This window comes from Hylobates moloch, unplaced genomic scaffold (assembly GCF_009828535.3).
Source record: "Hylobates moloch isolate HMO894 unplaced genomic scaffold, HMol_V3 SCAFFOLD_10, whole genome shotgun sequence".
Taxonomy (NCBI): Eukaryota; Metazoa; Chordata; class Mammalia; order Primates; family Hylobatidae; genus Hylobates; species Hylobates moloch.
The window spans coordinates 25,664,197-25,688,684 of record NW_026652285.1 but is presented as its reverse complement, the minus strand read 5'-3'; the positions used below and the strand labels follow the sequence as shown (position 1 = coordinate 25,688,684).

The 24,488-nt window shown below is 44.1% G+C and overlaps 1 protein-coding gene across 5 annotated transcripts in view; it reads left to right on the top strand.

Moving 5' to 3' along the window:
* DNAJC7 (DnaJ heat shock protein family (Hsp40) member C7) overlaps positions 1-24,488 on the top strand; it is a 44,897-nt gene that overhangs the window by 6,938 nt on the left and 13,471 nt on the right. For 3 of the 5 annotated variants that reach the window (XM_032163632.2, XM_032163633.2, XM_032163636.2), the window contains exons 2-6: positions 14,857-14,945; positions 17,888-18,012; positions 18,723-18,836; positions 20,224-20,298; positions 23,937-24,055. In XM_032163632.2, coding sequence (XP_032019523.1) covers positions 14,857-14,945; positions 17,888-18,012; positions 18,723-18,836; positions 20,224-20,298; positions 23,937-24,055 — 522 coding nt within the window. Of the gene's footprint in view, positions 1-11,881; positions 12,081-14,856; positions 14,946-17,887; positions 18,013-18,722; positions 18,837-20,223; positions 20,299-23,936; positions 24,056-24,488 lie in introns of all 5 variants that reach the window. The other 2 variants (XM_032163635.2, XM_032163634.2) reach the window with 2 other exon arrangements.

Below are 24,488 nucleotides of genomic sequence, written 5' to 3'. Positions count from 1 at the left end.
GGCCAGCCATAGGTAATTTTAAAAACTCATCCTACTCATTGTAAATCTCTGATGTAGAGTGTCCCTATTTTGGACTTCATTTCAAAGCCTACTATCTTGAGCAAATACATTTCTTCAATCACACAGCCTTAGAGGATATTCTATCATAAAATTGGAGTAGATGACCTGAAGACATATAATAAAATAGGTTATGCTGTAATGTGACCACATCACACAAAACATGGTATTTGATAGCAGTACAACAAAATAAGGTAAACTACCTTATTTCATGGAATTTAAGTGTCATTAGGCCGGGCACAGTAGCTCACGCCTGTAGTCCCAGCGCTTTGGGAGGCTGAGGCAGGTGGGTCAGCTGAGGTCAGGAGTTTGAAACCAGCATGGCCAACATGGCAGAACCCTGTCCCTACTAAAAATACAAAAATTAGCAGGGTGTGGTGGCACGCACATCTAATCCCAGTTACGTGGGAGGCTGAGGCAGGAGAATCGCTTGTACTCAGGAGGTGGAGGTTGCAGTGAGCTGAGATCAGGCCATTGCACTCCAGCCTGGGTGATAAAGTGAGATTCCATCTCAAAAAAAGAGTCATTGATTACAGAATGCAAATTATTTTATCTGTCACTAAGAAAATATAACTGTAAATTAAACATGACAACATGCATTATTCCTGTAGTTCAAATAGTGAGAGAAAAAAATTAATTAAAAAAAGAAAAAAGACTGGGCGTGGTGGCTCACACCTATAATCCCAGCAGTTTGGGAGGCCAAGGCGAGTGGATTACCTGAGGTCAGGAGTTCGAAACCAGCCTAATATGGTGAAGCCCCGTCTACTAAAAATACAAAAATTAGCCAGGCGTGGTGACGCTGTAATGCCAGCTAGTCAGGAGGCTGAGGTGGGAGAATTGATTGAACCCAGAAGCAGAGGTTGTGGTGGGTATGCCATTGCACTCCAGCCTGGGCAACAAGATAAAACTCCTTCTCAAAAAAAAAAAAAAAAAAATTAAAAAAAGAAAAAAATGCATTCTTATCAGACTTATATTTCTCATATATAGCACTCTTTTCGACAGAATTAAACATAGTTATTCATTATATACCACTTTTGTGCACAAATCAAAAGGAAAATAGGCTGGGTGCAGTGGCTCACTCCTGTAATCCCATCATTTTGGGAGGCTGAGGTGGGCGGATCACGAGGTCAGGAGTTCGAGACCAGCCTGGCCAACATGGCGAAACCCCATCTCTACTAAAAATACAAAAAATAGCTGGGTGTGGTGGTGGGCGCCTGTAATCCCAGCTACTCGGGAGTCTGAGGCAGGATAGTTGCTTGAATCCGGGAGGCAGAGGTTGCAGTGAGCCAAGGTCACACCATTGCACTCCAGCCTGGGCGACATGGTGAGACTCCATCTCAAAAAAAAAAAAAAAAAAGGAAAATAAGTGAAATAAACAAAAAAATCAGTTTAACTTTTTGCCGTATCAGACATCTTAGAAGAATAAGCATTGGCCAGGTGTGGTGGCTTACGCCTGTAATCCCAGCACTTTGGGAGGCTGAAGCGGACTGATCACCTGAGGTCGGGAGTTCGAGACCAGCCTGACCAACATGGAGAAACCCCATCTCTACTAAAAATAGAAAAAAAAAATTAGCCAGGCGTGGTGGCGCATGCCTGTAGCCCCAGCTACTCGGAGGCTGAGGCAGGAGAATCACTTGAATTCGGTAGGTGGAGGTTGCGGTGAGCCAACATCGCCCCATTGCACTCCAACCTGGGCGACAAGAGCAAAACTCTGTCTCAAAAAAAAAGAATAAACATTAGGCTCTGTTAGTATGAAAGAGCTTTGTTTATGTATGATTTTTCCAGTGCTGAAAATGGGATGGAGATTTAGAAGCCTTGGAGGGAAGTGGTTTTATGTTTTTCATGTGTCCTGGATTCCTCTTGTGTGGCCATAGCAGAGGGCAGTGATAGAGGCACCCCTTACAAATGCCCTTTTACTGTCTGGCTTTGTTAATGTTCTTTGGCCAAGTTCCTGCCTCTGTTGTTACAGTCCTCCTACCAGTTCATTTAGGGATCAAGAGTTAATGGGTCTCTTGGGTTGTTTTTGTGAGGTCCAGCAAGGACCTTACTTCTTGGCTTAAGACATGTCCTGCTGCTGCTAAGTTGTCACAGTCCCACAGGGGGGCAAAATGAGAGGAGCTTTTAAGATGTTGGACTTCATGATTGCAGCATTTTAAATGGCTACATGTTTTATTTCCTTAGCTTTAGTGTTTCTATAGAGAGAAGAGATGGATTTCAATTTTTTTTGCATGTCACTCTGACAAAGTTCTGTTTCCCTTACAGCAGCCAAGAAGCTAAAATAAGGCTAGGCTTAGTGGCTCACGCCTGTAATCCTAGCACTTTGTGAGGCCAAGATGAGAGGATCGCTTGAGCCCAGTAGTTTGAGACCAGCCTGGGCAACGTAGTGAGACTTAGTCTCTATAAAAACATTTAAGGCTGGGTGTGGTGGCTCACGCCTGTAATTCCAGCACCTTGGGAGGCTGAGGCCAGTGGATTGCTTGAGGCCAGGAGTTCGAGACCAACCTGGACAACATGGTGAAACCCACCCCCCATCTCTGTAAAAAAAAAAAAAAAAAAATTAGCAGGGTGTGATGGTGCATACCTGTAGGCCCTGCTACTTGGGAGGCTGAGGTGAAAGTATCACCTGAGCTGGGGGAGGTCGAGGCTGCAGTGAGCTGTGATCACACCAGTGCACTGCATCCTGGGTGATAGAGTGAAACTCTGTCTAAAAAAAAAGGGTTGGGGCTAAAATAAAAGATGTATTAGTTGGCACTCCAAAATAGATCAGGATTCTATGCATGAAGATTATTTCTCTTTGCTCACCAAAGCAGGCAAAGCTATTTATGAGCCAGAGGGTTAAACTTCAGATGTTTCACATTTCAACTAACTTAAGGCTTTATGTTTTCCTGGGAAGTTGCTGACTGCTTTACCTGATATGGGAATACCTGTCTTGAGTTAAGGATCTCTAGTTATATCTCCTGGGCTGGGAAACAGCTTGATCTCTATAGGGAGTCTTTCTTATAGTAAACTTGAGGGATTTCAAATTGTTTTCTTTTCTTTTCTTTTTGATGGAGTCTCGCTCTGTCACCAGGCTGGAGTGCAATGGTGTGATCTCAGCTCACTACAAACTCCGCCTCCTGGGTTCAAATGATTCTCCTGCCTCAGCCTCCCGAGTAGCTGGGACTATAGGCGCGTGCCACCACACCCAGCTAATTTTTGTATTTTTAGTAGAGACGGAGTTTTACCATGTTGGCCAGGCTGGTCTTGATATCTTAACCTCATGATCTACCCGCCTTGGCCTCGCAAAGTGCTGGGATTACAGGCGTGGGCCACTGCACCCAACCTCAAATTGTTTTTCAAAGAGAAAACACTTATGTGTCTCAGCATATACCTAGTGTGACTGGACAACAAGATCTAAAAGAATCAAGGGATCCATAGACTTGAAGAGTCAGGACGTCCTTACCTGATTCCTTGAGCTGATAAACTTAACTTCTTTGTATGTTTTCCTGATGGGTACAAATAAGAGCAATTCTTATTAGGCCCTTACTACCTAGGTATTGTAAACCCTTTGCGATTAGGATTTTGCCTTTTATTTCTCTATTCAGATTGTTAATGGGAACAACTGAACTCTGAATTCATGTCCCGGGTTTGCTGTAGTTGCTGTTCGTTTGCTGCAACTTTGCATGGTGTTTTTGAGTTTGTGGCCTTACTTAACTGAAGAGCTTGTGGGCATGCCTCCCCCGCTTTCTTCATTACCCAGTTTTAAATTCTTAGGAATGTGTCCTTCTAATCTTCCTCTTGAAGTTTCAGAGCAAGCACCTAGACATTTCAGTAAGCCTCCAAACTGAGTGGGAATTTATCTTTGACCTGGAACCCAAATCAGTGAGAAACACTATTTTCCTTTTGCTATGCACTAAGTGTAGTCAGATGTGAAGAAATGGGAGATGGGAGGAGAAATGAGTCATGGTTAAGGAAGGGATAAACCTAGGAATACAGAATTCTCAATACTGGCAAATTAATTGAACCCTGATACTAACAGATGGCAAAGTAGATCATCATAACTGGAGCAAAGGTAGAGTACACAGAAAGGTTCTCTCTTAGTGCTTTAGTTCAGATCCACATGTTAACTAGTGCCAGAGAAACAAGAATATTGAGAAAATACAGGGCCAAGTGAGTGGCAGTTTGCTTAGAGTCCAGTCCACTCCCAACAACCAGAACTCTGATTGGTTGAAAGCCCAGCCTTATTGTACATTCCAGCCAATCAGGGATTAGTTTAGTCATTGAAGTTTGTATTTTAAAGGTTTTGAAAAGCTGAGTACTGGGCACTTGCTTTTTCGTTCTTCAGGACTTTAGAAGATTGGAGAACAATGGTCAGCAGTTGCCTAGTTGCTTTGTGGCCTGATGCAGAGTCCCTCTGAGAGCCCATTTCTCCCTTACTGCACTAGTCTTTGGTCCCCTTTCTCCAGTGCTGAGTGATGTGGAAGTTACTCAGAGGTCGTTCCAGGCATTCTTTAAACTTTCAGAGGTAAGAACAAAATTCAAAGTGCAGTTATCCCAACAGGCTGTTCATTTTATTGGAGTGACACTGTTTTTTCTTCTCCCATTCGGATCAAAATGGCAATTCCTATGTTTCACCCTCACCATTGGTAACAATATGAGTGGTTGAGGCTTTTGAGAATGGTAATAGGAGGAATATATGACTCTCAGGTCTTATTCTGAGACCTGAAATTCTATTGGCATGTGACTTACAATTTGTGTGGGGAGGCCACATTGTCAGATAAGCAGTGTTAACCATCTCTCTTGATTCTAATACTACTTCTGGAGAGAGTGTGACGGGCAAGCAGGACCCTCTCTTGTTTTTGGAGTTTCTGTCCTGAGAGTTCTTCCTTGGACGGTTTGCCCTGAGACAGTTAACCACCTGTTGAACTAAGGAACCAAGACAACTTTGAGAAGTAAAATACCATTGACAATCCAGGCTCCTCCCCACTCTAGTTCCCATCTCCACGCCACCCCACTCCACCCAGAAAAACTCAGGAAGCAGCCTTTATATATATATATTTTTGAAACAGTTTCATTCTTGTTGCCCAGGCTGGAGTGCAATGGCGCAATCTCGGCTCACTGCAGCCTCCGCCTCCCAGATTCAAGCATTTCTCCTGAGTCAGCTTCCCGAGTAGCTGGGATTACAGGCATGCGCCACCATGCCCGGCTAATTTTGTATTTTTTTTTTTTTTTTTTTTTTTTTTTTGGTAGAGACAGGGTTTCTCCATGTTGGTCAGTCTGTTCTCGAACTCCCGACCTCAGGTGATCCACCCACCTTGGCCTCCCAAAGTGCTGGGATTACAGGCTTGAGCCACTGCACCCAGCGTAGGAAGTATCCTCTTTCTTTCTCTCTCTCTCTCTCTCTCTCTTTCTTTCTTTGTGATGGAGTCTTGCTGTGTCGCCAGGCTGGAGTGTGCAATGGCACGATCTCGGCTCACTGCAATCTCCGCTTCCTGGGTTCAGGCTATCCTCCTGCCTCAGCCTCCTGAGTAGCTGGGACTATAGTTGCACGCCACCACGCCCAGCTAATTTTTTATATTTTTAGTAGAACGGGTTTCACCATGTTGGCCAGGATGGTCTTGATCTCATGACCTCAGGATCTGCCCGCCTCGGCCTCCCAAAGTGCTGGGATTACAGGCGTGAGCCACCGCGCCTGGCCAAAGCAGCCTTTTCCTTAATTGTAGTTCCTCAGTTTTAAATTTTTGATGGGTGCTGCTGTCCCTATAGTGGGAGATGTCACAGAATAGGGAACCAAGGGATGGAAAATGATGGATTTGGGGATATGTTATGAAAACAAGCCTCTGGCTAATGCTGAAAAGCCAGTGACTTGTATCCTCAGAATGGTTTCAGAGAAGCATGTTTCTCAGAAGTAGCTTCATTGTTGGGTCTCCTCTCTCCAGGGATAAGTGAAGGTTAGGTAGATGTAATAGATTGTGACACCTCTCATTTAAGGACCTAAAATAAATTTCAAACTCACCGTTGAGACAAGTATTTCCAAGTGAATATGTTTCTGCCTGCAGTGATGGGATTTCTGTAGGGATTGAATTGGTTGCTTGCTTTTTCTTCCTTACTGAATAAGGCATAGCCAGCTGCACAGCCAGGCACAGCTTGCTGGCTGGTGTCCGTCCCTGCCTGAACAGTAGGGAGTGCTGCTGCTTTGTGTAGACAGTCTGTGACTCCTCTGGTGCATTTTGGGTCCCTTCTGACTCTGCCCATGTTAAGGCTTCCCCTTGAATGTCCACCCAGAGGACAACTTGAACGGGTATGTTAAGGAATTTTCTTCATCTTCTACCTTCTCTTTATTAGCGGAGATGTGTGGAGGGTTGTTCCAGTTGTGCTTTAAAGTGAAAACTATCTATTCTGTAGGAAATTGGGTAAAGAAAGCTGAGTAGCAGATAGCTTTGCTAAAAGATAGCAGTTGGATAGCGCTCACCTTCTATTTTTTTCTGGATGAAGCACTCAGCATAAGTACCTTGCCATATTTATAGAATTATTCCAAGTCATATATCTATGGCCGGGCGCGATGGCTCACGCCTTTAATCCCTACACTTTGGAAGGCAGAGATGGGCGGATCACTTGAGGTCAGGAGTTTGAAGACCAGCCTGGCCAACATGGCAAGACCTCATCTCTACTAAAATAAACAAAAATTAGCCAGGCATGGTGGTGGGGCCCTGTAATCTCAGCTACTCAGGAGGCTGAGGCAGGAGAATCACTTGAACCTGGGAGGCAGAGGTTGCAGTGAACTGAGATCACACCACTGCACTCCAGCCTGGGCAACAAGAATGAGAGTCTATCTCAAAAAATATATATCTGGCCCGGCGCGGTGGCTCACGCCTATAATCCCCGCACTTTGGGAGGCCGAGGCGGGCGGATCATGAGGTCAGGAGATTGAGACCATCGTGGCTAACGTGGTGAAACCCCGTCTCTACTAAAAATACAAAAAAATTAGCTGGGCGTGGTGGCAGGCGCCTGTAGTCACAGCTACTTGGGAGGCTGAGGCAGGAGAATGGCATGAACCTGGGAGGTGGAGCTTGCAGTGGGCCGAGATTGCACCACCGCACTCCAACCTGGGTGACATAGCAAGACTTTGCCTCAAAAAAAAAAAATCTGTATCTATATATATATCTATACCTGTGACTTCCACTTATCTATGTGAAACTTAATATTGACATTTCACTCCTAGAATAGTAATTTTTTTTTTTTTTTTGAGAAGGAGTCTCACTCTTGCCCAGGCTGGAGTGCAATGGCACAGTCTCGACTCACTGCAACCTCCGCCTCCTGGGTTCAAATACTTCTCCCGCCTCAGCCTCCCGAATAGGTGGGATTACAGGCACCCTCCATCATGCCCGGCTAATTTTTGTGTTTTTGTAGAGATGGGGTTTCACCATGTTGCCCAGGCTGGTCTTGGAACTTCTGACCTCAGGTGATCCGCCCTCCTTGGCCTCCCAAAGTGCTGGGATTATAGACATGAGCCACCTTGCCCATCCTAGATTTCTTTTAAAAAAAGAAACTTCTTACCGGGCACATGCCTGTGATCCCAGCTACTTGGGAGGCTGAGGCAGGAGAATCACTTGAACCCGGGAGGCGGAGGTTGCGGTGAGCTGAGATCACGCCATTGCACTCCAGCCTGGGCAACGAGAGCGAAATTCCGTCTCAAAAAAAAAAAAAAAAAGCAGTTTTTTCTGGCCAGGTGTGGTGGCTCATGCCTATAATCTTAGCACTTTGGGAGGCTGAGGCAGTGGATTGCCTGAGCTCAAGAGTTTGAGACCAGCCTGGGCAACATAGTGAAACCCCGTCTCTACTAAAATACAAAAATTTAGCCGGGCACGGTGGTGCATGCCTGGAGTCCTAGCTACTAGGGAGGCTGAGGCACGAGAATCGCTTGAACCTGGGAGGTGAAGATTGCAGTGAGCCGAGATCCCACCACTGCACTCCGGCCTGGGCAATAGAATGAGACTGTCTCCAAAAAAAAAAAGAAATTTTTTTCTTAAAAAAGAAACTAAATGACTTGCTTTTGGTAAGATGGAATAGAAGTTAGGCTCCTGGGCTCCTTTTACTTTATTCTGTCATGAAGGTCAGGGAGAGTGCAACATGAAACAGGCCCTGTGACATGCCACTGGGGACAAGAGGTCTCGGACCGTGGGAAGGAGGAAAGAATTTCTACTCTGACTGGCCAAGATCCCGTGAATTCTGAAGGGTGGAGGGCATTTCTAGATCAACAGGCAACTAGTAAGTTTGACTGAATAAAATAAATGGGGCACAACAATCATAGAGTAAGGCGACATTTGGGGAGTAGTAAATATAAGAGGAATGCATAAGGGATATTGACTCATTGGCAGTATAAAGTATTAGTATTAATAGCCTAAAGGAAAAGAAAGGTATCTTTTTTTCTTTTTCTTTTTTTTTGGGACAGAATCTCGCTCTGTTGCCCAGCCTGGAGTGCAGTGGCGCGATCTCAGCTCACTACAATCTCCGCCTCCCAGGTTCACGCCATTCTCCTGCCTCAGCCTCCTAAGTAGCTGGGACTACAGGCGCCTGCCACCACACCCGGCTAATTTTTTTTTGTACTTTTAGTAGAGATGGGGTTTCACCGTGTTAGCCAGGATGGTCTCGATCTCCTGACCTTGTGATCTGCCTGCCTCAGCCTCCCAAAGTGAGTCTCGCTCTGTTGCTCAGGCTGGAGTGCAGTGGTGCAACCTTGGCTCATCACAACCTCTGTCTCCTGGGTTCAAGGGATTCTCCTGCCTCAGCGTCCCGGGTAGCTGGGATTACAGGTGCACGCCACCACGCCCGGCTAATTTTTGTATTTTTAGTAGTGATGGGGTTTCACCATATTGATGAGGCTGGTCTCGAACTCCTGACCTCATGATCTGCCTACCTCGGCCTCCCAAAGTGCTGGGATTACAGGTGTGAGCCACCGTGCCCAGCCTGGTTTTGTTTTTTTTAAAGGCAGGATCTCACTCTGTCACCTAGGCTGCAGGAACATGGTTTGCTGCAGCCTCAACCTCCTGGGCTCAAGCAGCCCTTCTGCCTCAGCCTGGGATTATAGGTATGAGCCTGTAATTTCCCAAAAATTAAATAAATAAATAAATAAATAAAGCTCTTTTCTCAAAAAAAAAAAAAAATTGGCCAGGCATGGTGGCGTGTGCCTGTAATCCCAGCTACTTGGGAGGCTGAGGTGGGAGAATTGCTTGAACCCAGGAGGTGGGGGTTGCAGTGAGCCGAGATTGCGCCACTGCACTCCAGCCTGGGTAACAGAGCTAACAGAGGTGACAGAGGTCAGGAGATCGAGACCATCCTGGCTAACACGATGAAACCCCGTCTCTACTAAAAACACAAAAAAATCAGCCAGGCGTGGTTGTGGGCACCTGTAGTCCCAGCTACTCGGGAGGCTGAGGCAGGAGAACGGCATGAACCCGGGAGGTGGAGCTTGCAGTGAGCTGAGATCGCGCCACTGCACTCTAGCCTGGGCGACAGTCAGACTCTGTCTCAAAAAATAAAAAAAATTAAATAAATAAATAAAGTTGGCCAGGATGGTGGGTGTGCCTGTAATTCAGCTTCGACGTGAGGTGGGGATTGCATGACGAGATTGTCGGTTGCACTCACCTGGTGACAGACAAACTTCCTCGAAAAAACAAAATCAAACCACAGTGTGGTGTGCTTTTTGTCCTATAAAATTCGGATCCACATTTCCTAGGTTACAAATGTTGCAGAATAATGAAACCATGCTAGTCTTTTTCATGCAGTGAGGTGGAATAAATTTTAAAATGATGAAGAATCTCATCCCTGTTTTAATAATCTGCAAATACGTGATATATCAAGCAATTCCAGAGAGAACCCAGCCATGTTAGTGACATTTTTAAAACTACCACACAATTAATTCTGCATTAGTGGAGGCTGACTAAAGTTTCTGATTGATGCTTTAATTGCTAAAAGTTAGACTAGTTGACCCAACGCAGAGATCTTGCTTAAGTGTTCAACTTGGAAGTATTTAGAGAGAAAATGGAAATTTTTATAGGGCATCTAATTTGGGGCATGTTGCAATGTCAACTATGATGTTTTAATGTGTTTTTAATTTAGTTGAGCTGTAAATGTGCAAAGTTGGCTAGCAATCATAAGCCCAAGTTGTGTGATTTAATCACATGATGCTGAGCCCTGCTAAGACCTGTGTAATACTAAATGATTCCCTTAGCAGTGTTTGTTGGAGTAATTAGTGTCAGCATGAATGAATGCTGAATTCAGAGAGGTAATATAACTACATGTCTAAAGGATATACAGATTTTAACGAACATTTATTGTAGAAGAGCAAGTTTTCAAAGCTGCAGTTTTCTTACTGGTGGGTGGTTTTGTTTTTTTTTGAGACAGTCTTGCTCTGTCACTCAGGCTAGAGTGCAGTGGTACAATCACAGCTCATTACAGCCTCAACCTCCTGGGCCCAAGCGATCCTCCCATCTTAGCCTCCCAAGTAGTTGGGACTACAGACATGCACCACCATGCCCAGCTAATTTTTAAATTTTTCTAGAGACAGAGTCTCCCTGTGTTTTCCAGGCTGTTCTCAAACTCCTGCGCTCGAGCAGTCGTCTTGTCTCTGTCTCCTAAAGCGCTGGGATTACAGGCGTGAGACATTGTGCCCAGCAAGGTTATTTTTGAAAAACAAAGAAATACATTTTAAAATAGCAAAGGAGACCACGAATAGAATGTCTTCTCTGAAGGCCAGGGCTTCCAGTGTGCTGATCCTGTTGTGAGAGATCCTCCATGCATCCAGAGAGGACAGATTTTTTGGAAAACCTTTCAGTAGCTGTTTTCATACAACTTTATTACTGTCAGTTAAAATGAAAAGACTGGATTGGTGGAGGTGGAGTCATTCCCAGCATCTCTTGGTGAATCAGAGCTGTGAAGCTTATTCTGCTTAGAAGTTGACCCAAGGATTTGGTGGGAGAACTGGATAAATTAGTTTTAAGCTAAAAGCCTTGACACTAACAGGATATAGGGGAAAAAATAAACTTCTAGGACTTAGGAGACCTGTGCAGCCATCTTGGGTGCCTCACTAGCTCTTCCTCTGTTGGAAGATAGGTGAAATTATTGCCATAACCACCTCAGAAGGCCATTTGAAAATCTTGGCCAGGTGTGGTGGCTGACGCCTTTAATCCTAGCACTTTGAGAGGTCTAGGCAGGCAGATCATTTTCAGTCAGGAGTTTGAGACCAGTCTGGCCAACGTGATGAAACCCCGTCTCTACTAAAAATACAAAAATTAGCTGGGCATGGTGGCACATGCCTATAATCCCAGCTACTCGGGAGGCTAAGGCGAGAGAACACTTGAACCCAGGAGGCGGAGGCTGCAGTGAACCGAGTTCATGCCACTGCACTCCAGCCTGGGCAAAAGAGTGAGACTCCATCTAAAAAAAAAAAAAAAATTGAAAATCTTTGGAAATGCTTTGAAAATCTGAAACAACACTAGAAATATATTGTAGTTGTTAGTAGTACCATCAGGTCAGTTATGGCCAAGTCTATATTTTGCTGTGGTATTATATTTAAGAGTTTAATCTGAATTTAATTTTGTAGCCACAGAAAATAATCTGTAGTTTAATTTAGTGCATTGAGAATCCTTTTTTTTTTTTAATTGGTCTAGGTGAAGCCAATTAATCCTAATTCTTCTTTTCTCAGTACTGGTGTGTTTCAGTAGGTGCATGTTACAACCTCACTTGGCTATCAGATGAATTGACCCTGGCAGTGAGTGAGTGGCAGATGCCACCACCAGATTGCCTTCAATTCCAGTGTTAACCAGCTCTTCTCCTTCTTTTCCAGTCCCACGCCTTTGACATCTCATCCTTCAGTCCCTTTGCTGTAAAGGCAACTTGAACAAGCTTCAGCCCTTTCTCAGACTTCCAGGGCAGGACTTGAATGGATTTGACCCTGGAATTGTTCCTGATGCAGCCTTGTTCAGTTCTTGCTGCTGCCATGCTGGATTCCAAAGATCCACTCTTTCCTCGACTGGTCTCGCAGGGTCAGGCCCATTGGTTAAAGCTTGTTGTGTATTTGGTGGGGAGGTTCAAAATGAAGGAGGGACTCCAGTCCACTTTGGGCATTGGACCTGGAGGCAAAAAATAAGCGTTCAGTCTAAAAGCACTAAGTGCCCATTGTTTAGGCAGCTGTTAATCAGCCACGTTTCTATGAAAATAAGTCCTTTTCATGAGGCAGTTGTGTGGGAATAGCTAATTCTGGCCTGATGCTGTGCAGTGTGAGGTTAAAAACATGGCAACTTGTCACAACACAATTCTTCTTGTTCTTTTTGCTGTGGGCTGACTCTACATTACTTGCTTTGTTTGCTCTAGAATGGAATCTACTCACCATTTACTAAAATGAAATGCATTTCTTTGGGGAGGCAAAGTCCAGTTCACTAGGTCTTGCATCTTAAAGAGAAAGGAGCCCTGTTTCCTCTATGACTAATTGTTAGGAATGTCATTTAGCTTATTTAAATACTGATTTTGGTTCTGGGGTTGAATATTATATGCGGGGGGTACTGTGTGTCTTAGTTTAAACAAATTTATATGTATTGTCCATGTCTTACATATATTGTCCATGTCTTATTCCTCGTAGTACAGATTAATTTTCAAAATAGTTAGCAGTAATTGGAGGCAAGCATTAGAGAGAAAGCTTGGCATAATAGAAAGTGCACAAGCTTTGTATTCTGACAAATGTGGGTAACATCCTGACCTCAGGCAAGTTATTTAACCCCCAGACCTTATTTCCTCCTTTGAAAAATGGGAATAATGAAGTTCACCAGACTGTGTTTTATAGAGGATACTGTATGGAAAGTACCTGGCCTCAGTAGTTACTAGTAACTGTCCACCAAAATCATCCTTTGCATTTTTTCTAGAAGCCAGTCCTGAACTCCCCGACCTCCATAGGGGTAGTGTCTTAGAAAGGAGGAGGCTAGGGGCACCTTTCAGCAGCCCTGTACATTATTTCACTTTCGACTAACAAGCTTTATACTGCTGACACAGTGTCTCCCCAGGTACCTAGATGTCTTCATTTTCCTCAAAGATTTGTATATTCTTAGCCACTAGCCAACTGAAGAAGCTAGATCTTCTCTGATAGAGTTTGGGCCTAATGTCTTACTTTGGAATTTGCTACTCCATTTCTTCACAGCAGTTTGACTAATCGAAATCCAGTTTTGGGGAAGTCCTTTGTTCAAATCCCTTGGCATGTCTGCTCTTAAAGGATAGGCTCCTGAGAGTTTTTATAAGCACTTTGCTTAATTTAGAGTTACAGGATGGTGAATACCATGTAGTAGGATTTCAGTTGGTTCTTTAAATCTTGCAATTGGGGGATCTTTCTAAAATCTTCTTTTCAGCATTGTGATAATTGGTATAGACAGTTACTCAAGCAGATTTATATCCATCACATTTCACAGCTGTCAGCATTCATAGGTCATTCCCATTTGCTTTCTCCTTCTAGCGGCCTTTTCATATTAGTAGGGCTTGCCAGGACAGTGATGGAGAAGAATGGAGAGGGAGGATCACCTCAATAAAAGGAGGGCAGCTTTGCTAGTTTGTAGTTTAAAAAACGTAAGTAAATCACAAATCTCCCTAATGCAGATATCCGTAGACTCAAGCTGTAAATTGCTATACCATCACCAAGGTTTAAGAACTAGGACTTTTGCCCCCACTTCAGACAACCCCGAACTAGGTTCTTTTTTGCATGTGAACAACAGGAGAAGAAAGATGTTTCTCATAACAAAAATGATCAGGTACTTAGTTAATGTTGCAGTAATCATTTCAGTAAAGAATTATCTTTATCATTTGAGCAGTGGAATGATTTTGAGTATCTTGGTAGAGGTTACTAGTTCTTTTAAAACATTGTTGGTCATGTCTGATTTGATTCTAGGTACTTGCTCAGGAATCTAATTTCCAATTATGTAACATTGTTCCTTTAGGAAAGTATACTTTGTCTAATGGCACAGTTTCAAAAAATAGATCTTAGAGGTAGGGAAAAAATTCTGCTGCACCCAGTTGCTGAATATATAAGGTACTGGAGGGAGTACAAAGGGGGCAGCAAGTACCTACATAGATGTGATGGGAAGACGGAACACCAGTGGATGGGTGCTCCTTAATAGTATGGCACTGGCAGCCTGTACCACATATGTCCCTGTCATCCACGGTCTTAGTCTCTGCTGTCACTCAACTCCATTCCTGTCTTAAACACCAACATGCTATGCTTATAATTCTTTTGCCACCTGCCTTTGCTCTGCTTGTTCTTCCAGTGACAAATGCATAAGCCACTTTTCAGGAGATGAAATTATTAAAACTCTTGAGAATGTGACCTATTTCACATTGAGAAATAAGTTGTCCTGAATGGAGTAACCATTTTTCCTGTAAGTTTGCAAAAGAGGCAGCAGTTGTGACACTGTGGAAGGAGATAGAAAAATTCCTTGCCATGAGGGAATGTCTAAATTTGTCCTGCGGGAGGATGACTACAGGCAGAAATAGTGAGGTGAGGCAGGAACATAAGAGGGGTTTTCTTGATTTAGTTTGAATGTATCTAAGTGACAAAAAGGAGCATCTGAAGAACTTGGATTCTTTCATTAGCACCTCCTTTACGTCCATTGGCACCTCCTTTACGTCCATTGGCCTATTCAACAAATCTATAAATTCCTTCAAGTATCACACTAACTTTCAGCTCAGTGTGCTGCGGGCTCTAGACCAAAGATTGCTCCTGTAAGATTACAGAGGTTATTCCCTTTGTACAGTAACATGATTCTCTTTCTCTTTCATTTTCAGGGAAGCAGAGACTTTCAAGGAACAAGGAAATGCATACTATGCCAAGAAAGATTACAATGAAGCTTATAATTATTATACAAAAGCCATAGGTGAGAAAGAACTGATACTTATGCTAGAAAACATTTACTTGCCAAATATTATTAAAAGTAGGTGCCAGTCTTGGTGGCTCACGCCTGTAATCCCAGCACTTTGGGAGGCCAAAGCAGGCGGATCACTTTAGATCCAGGGTTTCAGACCAGTCTGGCCAACATGACGAAACCCTGTCTCTACTAAAAATACAAAAATCAGCTGGGCCTTGTGGCTGGCACCTGTAATCCCAGCTACTTGGGAGGCCGAGGCAGGAGAATTGCCTGAACTCGGGAGGTGGAGGTTGCAGTGAGCCAAGATTGTGCCACTGCACTCCAACCTGGGCAACAAAGCAAGACTTCATCTCAAAAAGATAAAAAAATAGGCCAGGCACAGTGGCTCACGCTTATAATCCCAGCACTTTGGAAGGCCGAGGCAGGGAGATCACCTAAAGTCAAGAGTTTGAGACCAGCCTGGCTAACATGGTGAAACTCCATCTCTACAAAATACAAAAATTTGCTGGGCGTGGTGGTGCGTGCCTGTAATCCCAGCTACTAGGGAGGCTGAGGCAGGAGAATCGCTTGAACCCAGGAGGTGGAAGTTGCAGTGAGCTGAGATCCTGCCGTTGGCACTCCAGCCTGGGGGACAACCAAAGAACTCCATCTCAAAAATTAAATTAAAAAATTTTAAAAAGTAGCTTCTCTCTGAGAAGTAGCCTTTTGCCTAATGGGTTGATACTGTTACTGTATGAACTCCTTCAGGCTTAATGATCTCATGAAGGCCAGGTGTGGTGACTCATGCCTGTAATCCCAGCATTTTGGGAGGCCGAGGCAGGCGGATCATCTGAGGTCAGGAGTTCTTCTCCCCTAATTTGCTTACCCCAACTCAACATGCACATTTCATTTCAGCCTGGCCAACATGGTGAAACCCTGTCTCTAAAGATATAAAAATTAGCCAGGTGTGGTGGGCGCTTGTAATCCCAGCTACTCGGGAGGCTGAGGCAGGAGAATTGCTTGAACCTGGGAGGCAGAGGTTGTAGTGAGCCGAGATCACGCTGCTGCACTCCAGCCTGGGCAACAAGCATGAATCTCCGTCTCAAAAAAAAAAAAAAAAAATCTCATGAATGATAACTTTTTTCTTTTTCTTTTCTTTTTTTTTTTTAACTCTTTAAATTTTTTAAAATAGACAAGGTCTTACCATGTTGCCCCGGCTGGTCTGAAACTCCTGGGCTCAAGCGATCCTCCTGCCTTGACCTCCCAAAGTGCTAGAATTATGGGGATGAGCCACCATGCCCAGCTGTGATAACTTCTTCTAACTGGGGCGGGTAGTTTTTCTTTTGATAAATTAAAGGCAATTCCAGAAATACTGAATGTTATGGCAAAACCCAGCTAAATACGTTTCAGTCATTGCCAATTCATTTACTACCTTAGAAAATGGCCTTTGTACATAAAAGAAGTCTTAGTTATCTCCATGCTTAATTTGCCAGCATATTTTAATCCTGTGTCAGCATTCTTCTCACCTAATTTGCTTACCCCAACTCAACATGCACATTTCATTTTAATGTCTCATTATACAAAACATAGTTCATTAAGATTAATAAGCTGCCTCTCTCCTCAGAAGATAATCACTGCACTTTAAAGCTGTACCTTGTTTTGTTTTAAAACTGATTGTATCCTTGCTGCTGTCCATTTGCACAAGCAGTCAGAAATTTGGATGCAGCCTATTTATTTATTTATTTTTGAGACAGTGTCACTGTCACCCAGGCTGGAGTGTAGTGGCACAATCTTGGCTCATTGCAACCTTCACCTCCTAGTTTCAAGCAATTTTCATGCCTTAGCCACCTGGGATTACAGGTGTATGCCACCATGCTTGGCTAATTTTTTTGTATTTTAGCAGAGACAACGTTTTGCCATGTTGGTCAGGCTGGTCTCAAACTCCTGGCCTCAAGTGATCTGCCCACCTCGGCCTCCCAAAGTGCTGAGATTATAGGTGTGAGCTACCGTGCTGGCTGTGGTGTTCTAAAGAGAGTGTGTCAGGGCTGGGTGCAGTGGCTCACTCTTATCATCCCAACGCTTTTGGAGGCTGAGGCAGATGGATCACTTGAGGCCAGGAGTTCAAGACCAGCCTGGCCAACGTGGCAAAACCCCATCTCAACAAAAAATACAAAAATTAGCTGGATGTGGTGGCGTGTGCCTGTGGTCACAGCCACTGAGGAGGCTGAGGTAGGAAGATGTTTTGAGCCCAGGAGACGGAGGATGCAGTGAGCAGAGATCATGCCACTGCACTCCAGCGTGGGCAGTAGAGCCAGACTGTGCCTCAAATAAATAAATACATAAATAAAAATACAGAAGTTAGCCAGGTGTGGTGGTGCATGCCTGTAATCCCAGCTGCTTGGCTGCTTGGGAGGCTAAGGCACGAGAATCACTTGAACCCAGGAGGCAGAGGTTACAGTGAGCCAAGATAGCACCATGGCACTGTAGCCTGTGCAACAGAGTGAGACTCTGTCTCCACGAAGAAAATAGAGTTTATGAGCGTTACAGATAGATTCCCTTAACATTGTTTGGAGGGAGATGCCCTCTAAGTTTTTTGTTTGTTTGTTTGTGTTTTGAGACAGGGTCTTCTTCTGTCGCCCAGGCTGGAGTGCAGTGATGTGCTCTTGGGTCACTGCAACCTCCGCCTCCCAGATTCAAGCAATTCTTATGCTTCAGCCTCCTGAGTAGCTGGAATTACAGGGGCCCGCCACCACGCCCAGCTATTTTTTTTTTTTTTTCGTATTTTAGTAGAGATGGGGTTGTGCCATGTTGACTAGGCTGGTCTCGAACTCCTGACCTCAAGTGATCCGCCCTTCTCGGCCTCCCAAAGTGCTGGGATTATGGGCATGAGCCACTGCGCCCAGCCCCCTCTAAGTTTTCAAAGCAGGGACCTGTTCTAAACTTTGTTTTACGTTCTTCTGCCTTTCCTATAGATATGTGTCCTAAAAATGCTAGCTATTATGGTAATCGAGCAGCCACCTTGATGATGCTTGGAAGGTTTCGGGAAGCTCTTGGAGATGCACAACAGTCAGTGAGGTTGGATGACAGTTTTGTCCGGGTATGTATGTAATGGGGCTGTTTGGGGAAGGCTGGGTTGCTACAGTTGAGTTTCTGTAGCCCCGTGTTTCTCAACCTTGACACTACTGACATTTGGGACCAGATTATTCTTTGTTGTGGGGGACTTTACTGTGCACTGTGGGTTGTTTAGCGGCATCTCTGACTTTTAATCACTGAGTATGAGTAGCACCCCCTCTGCCCAATTGTAACAACCAAAAATGTCTCTTAACATTGCTAAATGTCCCCTGGAGGGCACACTGCCCAGGTTGAGAACTACTGCTGTAGTCATTTTCATTTTGTGTTAGTTTTGTTTGTTTGTTTGTTTTTGTTTTTGAGATGGAGTCTAGCTCTGTCGCCCAGGCTGGAGTGCAGTGGCGCAATCTCGGCTCACTACTACTTCAGCCTCCAGGGTTCAAGCAATTCTACCTCAGCCTCCAGAGTAGCCGGGACCACAGGCATATGCCACCACACCCGGCTAATTTTTGTATTTTTAATAGAGATGGGGTTTCATCATGTTGGCCAGGCTAGTCTCAAACTCCTGACCCCAAGTGAGTGATCCACCTGCCTCAGCTTCCCAAAGTGCTGGAATTACAGGTGTGAGTCACTGCGCCCGGCCTCTGTGTTGGTTTTGTGTGGGTGTCTGTTGCTGCTGTTGATTTCTTTCCACTTGGCCAATCATGCTGCTTTTCTTCCCTCTTGGTGTTCTTTTAGGGACATCTACGAGAGGGCAAGTGCCACCTCTCTCTAGGGAATGCCATGGCAGCATGTCGCAGCTTCCAGAGAGCCCTAGAACTGGATCATAAAAATGCTCAGGCACAACAAGAGGTACGGGTCTGATCGTGTTTCTATCAAAAGAGGCAGTATGGTATATTTGGGAGGAGTGGCTACTTGAAAGTTGGAACTGAGGTCTCGTCTCACTTCTGCCATCAGCACACCTGGGTGACTTTAGGCGAGTTTCATAGCCTCTCTAAGCCTCAGCTTCCTAATCTGTAAAATGAGTTTTGAATATGATTGACAGCTTTTAAAAATCTGTGAAAATTGAAGCGTTTCTGAAATGGCTGGAGAATAGGCACATGCTTCCAGGGACTGATTTGAGTGAGGTTAAAGAATTTAAGAGTTTGGGACTAAAGAGTTTGGGACTGAGTGAGACCCTGTCTCCACAAAAAAATTTTTTAAATTAGCCAGGCCTGGTGCCATGCACCTGTGCTCCCAGCCACTCAGGAGGCTCAGATGGGAGGATTGTTTGTGCTCAGGAGGTTGAGGCTGAGCCGTGATCGCACCACTGCACTGTAGCCTGGGCAACAGAGCAAGAACCTGTCCCAAAAAAATAAAAATAAAAAAGAATTTGAGTAAATTCAAGCCTTGATTAAATTGGTAGCAGCTAAAACATGTTTTAGTTCCATCTCCGTATATAGTATGTGTCGCTTAATGACAGGCATACATTTTGTTAGGTGATTTTGTCATTGTGCAGAATCATAAAGTATACTTACACAAACCTGGGTGGCATAGCCTTCTACACACCTAGGCTATATGGCAGTGGCTTCTGGACTAAAACCTGTATAGCGTGTTACTGTCCTGAATATCGTAGGCAGCTATAACACAGTGGTAAGTATTTGTGTATCTAAACAGAAAAGGTACAGTAAAAATACAGTATTATAATCTTACAGGAGCACTGCCATATATACAGTTCAGTGTTTACCAGAGTGTATGAGTGTATATACAGTTTACCCTAGATGCATTTCAGTGAGAATCTCAAAACGTATGCTCAATCCCTGGCAATGCATTGCCTTTATTTCATGTATATCAAGCATAACACTTGGGTTCCTTACTTGAAGTTCAAACTGAGGGTGAAGATTGAGTCTAGCCCTTCTGTTAAGGAGTCTTGACTGTATCTTCATCAATTTGATTTGTGAAATGTCTGTGGTTCTGATTTTCTTGAAAGAAAATCTCCTAGGGACCTCTATGAGAGGTCGAGTACCACCTCTCTTTAGGGAATGCCATGGCAGCCTGTCGCAGTTGCCAGAGAGCCCTAGAACTGGATCATAAAAATGGCCATTCACAACAGGAGGTATGCGTTCGACCCTGTCTCTATCAAAAGAGGCAGTGTGGTATATTTACTCGATTCAAATTCATCAAGGCCTTCTTAATTTTTTTGTGGTTGTTTAATCTACAGCTTCATTAAAACTTTCCTATGTCTGATTTTCCGGTGTAGTTCAAGAATGCTAATGCAGTCATGGAATATGAGAAAATAGCAGAAACAGATTTTGAGAAGCGAGATTTTCGGAAGGTACAGTACAACCATGAGATAATCTCATCTGCCCCTTGTCACAAAATTCCCATTCGTGTGTGTGTGTGTGATCATTAAGAGGAGTAGTATGGCACAAAAGATCTAGAATAGTAAATTATCACTTAAATTAGGCTTTTGACTTTTCGTCTTAAAAATGTTTTGTGCTAAGGTACTTATTTTCTTAATTATATTTGGCCCTATGATAAAAGGTAAAATGAGTGTGCCACTTGAGTTTGTTTCTATTGTTGATGTAAAGCACTGGCCTAATAGTGTACTTCTTAATAAAGGGAAAGCCAGCTGGAATTAAATATTAGGTTTGGATAATCCTTTTTTTTTTTTTTTTTTTTTTTTTGAGGCCTAGTCTCACTCTGTCGCCCAGGCTGGAGCACAGTGGCTAACTGCAACCTCCACCTCCTAGGTTCAAGCGATTCTCCTGCCTCAGCCACCCTGGGATTACAGGCACATGCCACCACACCTGGCTAATTTTTGTAGTTTTGTTTTTTGTTTTTGTTTTTTTTTATTGTTATTGTTTGTTTTTTGAGGTGAAGTTTCGCTCTGTCACCCAGGCTGGAGTACAGTGTCGCGATCTTGGCTCACTGCAAGCTCCGCCTCCCGGGTTCACGCCATTCTCCTGCCTCAGCCTCCCGAGTAGCTGGGACTACAGGCGCCCACCACCACGCCCGGCTAATTTTTTGTATTTTTAGTAGAGATGTGGATTCACCGTGTTAGCCAGGATGGTCTCGATCTCCTGACCTCGTGATCCGCCCGCCTTGGCCTCCCAAAGTGCTGGGATTAGAAGCGTGAGCCACCGCGCCCGGCCTCAGTAAATGTTTTGATAAGAGGATACATTAAGAATCATTCACATTCACTGATGGTCTTTTATTTGGTAATGTATATATCTGATTAACTTATGCAGAGTCCCGGCAGTAACTTATTAGCATCCCTCTTCTGTCCATTGGTTTTAATAACCACAATTGTCTTTGTAGTGTAATTCATAAGTTTGTTTTGTTTGGCATGTGTGTGTTTGGAAAGCAGTTCTGCCTACTGTCAGTTTTCTGACGTTTACATAGGCAAAAGCTTTGTCTTGAGAGGCAGTCTTTTGGGTTTCTTGTCTCTCTTGCCTACTCTGGAGCCAGAATCCTGAGTTTGTGACAGAATCCTCTGTTTGTGACATCCCAGCCCCCCCACTGTAGCTCATGGTGATGTCACAAATGAAGAATTATGATCCTGGCAGGGGAAGCAGATGAACTTGGAAGAAACAAAAGATCTTCTTTGCCTGCAGCTGTCCCTAGTCATGGGGAGATGGGGGGTGGGAAGTGAAGCACTGACGGTCCCCATGATTAGCAGAACCAGCTCTGCATAAAACGGGGTCCTTGTGAAGGCAACAGGGTGTGGCTGCTGACATTTTGACTGACTTCTTCCTGCCCCTTCTTTCCTTTTCCATCTGAGGGGGACAGGACAGTTAGCACAACTCTACCTACCTAATGCTTAAGTTTTCATATTGTCCTTAGAACTTTCAGGACATGCTGAGCGCTGTGGCTCACGGCTGTAATCCCAGCACTTTGGGAGGCCGAGGCGGGCGGATCACCTGAGGTCGGGAGTTCGAGATCAGCCTGACCAACATGGGGAAACCCTGTCTTTACTAAAAATACAAAAAATTAGCCAGGCGTAGTGGCGCATGTCTGTAATCCCAGCTACTCAGGGGGCAAAGGCAGGAGAATTGCTTGAACCCAGGAGGCAGAGGTTGTAGTGAGCCAAGATCATGCCATTGCACTGCAGCCTGGGCAACAATAACGAAACTCCATCTCAAAAACAAACAAACAAACAAACAAAAAAAAAACAGAAAACTTTCAGGACAGTAAACCTGTGCCACTGAAGGAGAGGCATTCCTGTCACTGCTGTGTGACACTGCAGAAAATCTTCTCAGTGAAACAGCTGGTAAGCTGGTAGTGTTTACTGACTTGCTCATATTTTTAATTTCAGTTTTGGAACAGGTGCTATTCATGGTTCAAAAACTAGAAAGTGTTGCCAGGTGCAGTGGCTCATGCTTGTAATCCCAGCACTTTGGGAGGCCAAGGCAGGAGGATCGCTTGAGGCCAGGAGTTCAAGACCAACCTGGGCAACTTATTGAGACCCTGTCTCTACAGATAATTTAAAATTTTAGCTGAGTGTGGTGACGTGTGCCTGCAGTCCCAACTACTCATGAGGCTTAGGCAGGAGAATCACTGGAGTCTGGGAGGTTGAGGCTGCAATGAGCCATGATTGTGCCACTAATACTCTAGCCTCAACAGCAGAGCAAGACCCCATCCCAAAAACAAACAAAGTTAGAAAGTATGAAAAATATTCAGTGATGAGTCGTCCCCTCAAACATGTCCTCTCTCCACCCAGTTCTCACTCCCCTAAGCTAACCACTGTTCTTATGTCTTCTATTTTTTTCTTTAGTTGTGTTGTGTATATATATATAAAATAGCCTTGATTTTCTCCCTTTATTTAGCATGAAAGGTAGTATGCTTTATGGCAGTTCTGCACCTTTAAAAAAAATCACTGAATAGCTCTTGGAAGTCTTTCCATATTAGTACATGAAGAGCTTCTTCATTCTATTTTAGAACTACATAGTATTCCATTATATGAATGTCCACGTTATCTAACCAGTCTCCTGTTGATGGAATTTGAATTTTTCCGTTTGTAAGTTTTCAGAGTTTATCTCTTCCTAATCCCCATGGCCAAATTCTTAGAGGGAATAGGTGTCCCTTAACTCCAGATTTGTCCTTTGGTTCATTTATTCTTGGCATGAATGTGATTCAGCAAGGCTCTCCCAGGAGTAAATAGCAGCTAAACCAAAACTGAAAGCTCAGAGGACAAACTAGTAAAAAGAGAAAAACAGAATATATGGAGATGCTTTATGAGGCTGAAAGAGTAAATTAATCCCCACCTTTTTGTGTGTGTGAGAGCTCCTTGGCTTGTGGTTTGTATAGTGGCATGTTGGGAATAGTAATCTGATGATGTAGCCTATTTAGAGCCATTTAAAATAACTATTTTAAGGCTGGGTGTGGTGGCTCACGCCTGTAATCCTAGCACTTCGGGAGGCTGAGGAGGGAAGATCACGAGGTCAGGAGATCAAGACCATCATGGACAACATGGTGAAACCCTGTCTTTACTAAAAATACAAAAAATATTAGCTGGGCGTGGTGGTGGGTGCCTGTAGTCCCAGCTACTCGGGAGGCTGAGGCAGGAGAATGGCGTAAACCCAGGAGGCAGAGGTTGCAGTGAGCCGAGATTGCGCCACTGCACTCCAGCCTGGGCGACAGAGTGAGACTCCGTCTCAAAAAAAAAAAAAAAAAAAAAAAAAAAAGTGATAATATTGCCTATTTCATAAAATTGTTGTGAGGATTAAATGGGTTCATATATGAAAGTACCCAGTAAATGTTCACTGTCTTCATTATCATCTGGAATCTTTGCTGTCCTCATTTCAGTGCTTTCATTTAATGAATTAGGTATATTTTTAAACTTTGATATTACTTAACAGTGGACCCAAAGACTTCATTGAGCTTTGAGTCTGTTGCCTGTGACTAAACTAAAGTGAAGATGTTTCTGGAGTCCCTGATGAAGAGCCTTATTTGTTTTCTTCTTCCCTACAGGTTGTTTTCTGCATGGACCGTGCCCTAGAATTTGCCCCTGCCTGCCATCGCTTCAAAATCCTCAAGGCAGAATGTTTAGCAATGCTGGGTCGTTATCCAGAAGCACAGTCTGTGGCTAGGTATGCAGTCAGGCCAGTTGGACATTAAAATGCCAGATACCGTTGGACTGATGGTGTCTGGCAGCTTCACCACAGGATATGGTCCCCAGAGTAGGCCAGCTAGGGCTGATCAGACCCTCTTGGGACTTAAAGTCAAAGATTAGACCAGCTTTAAAAACCTGTAGGGTATACAGGAGTATAGTAATATAGCAGGTACTTGAGCTATATGTAAAAGAACAGATTGTGTTTTTGTGGTTTTTGTTTGTAAGGTAGTCCTTTTCCTTCTGCTCCACTGGTTGGCACACTTTCTGCAAAGGGCCAGATTTTAGCCTTTGCAGGCCACAGGGTCTCTGTTGAACCAACTCAACTCTGCCATTGCAGTGCAAAGTTTGCCCTGGATAATAGATGAACCAATGGGTGTGGCTGTTTGAATAGTGTTTTATTTACAAAAACC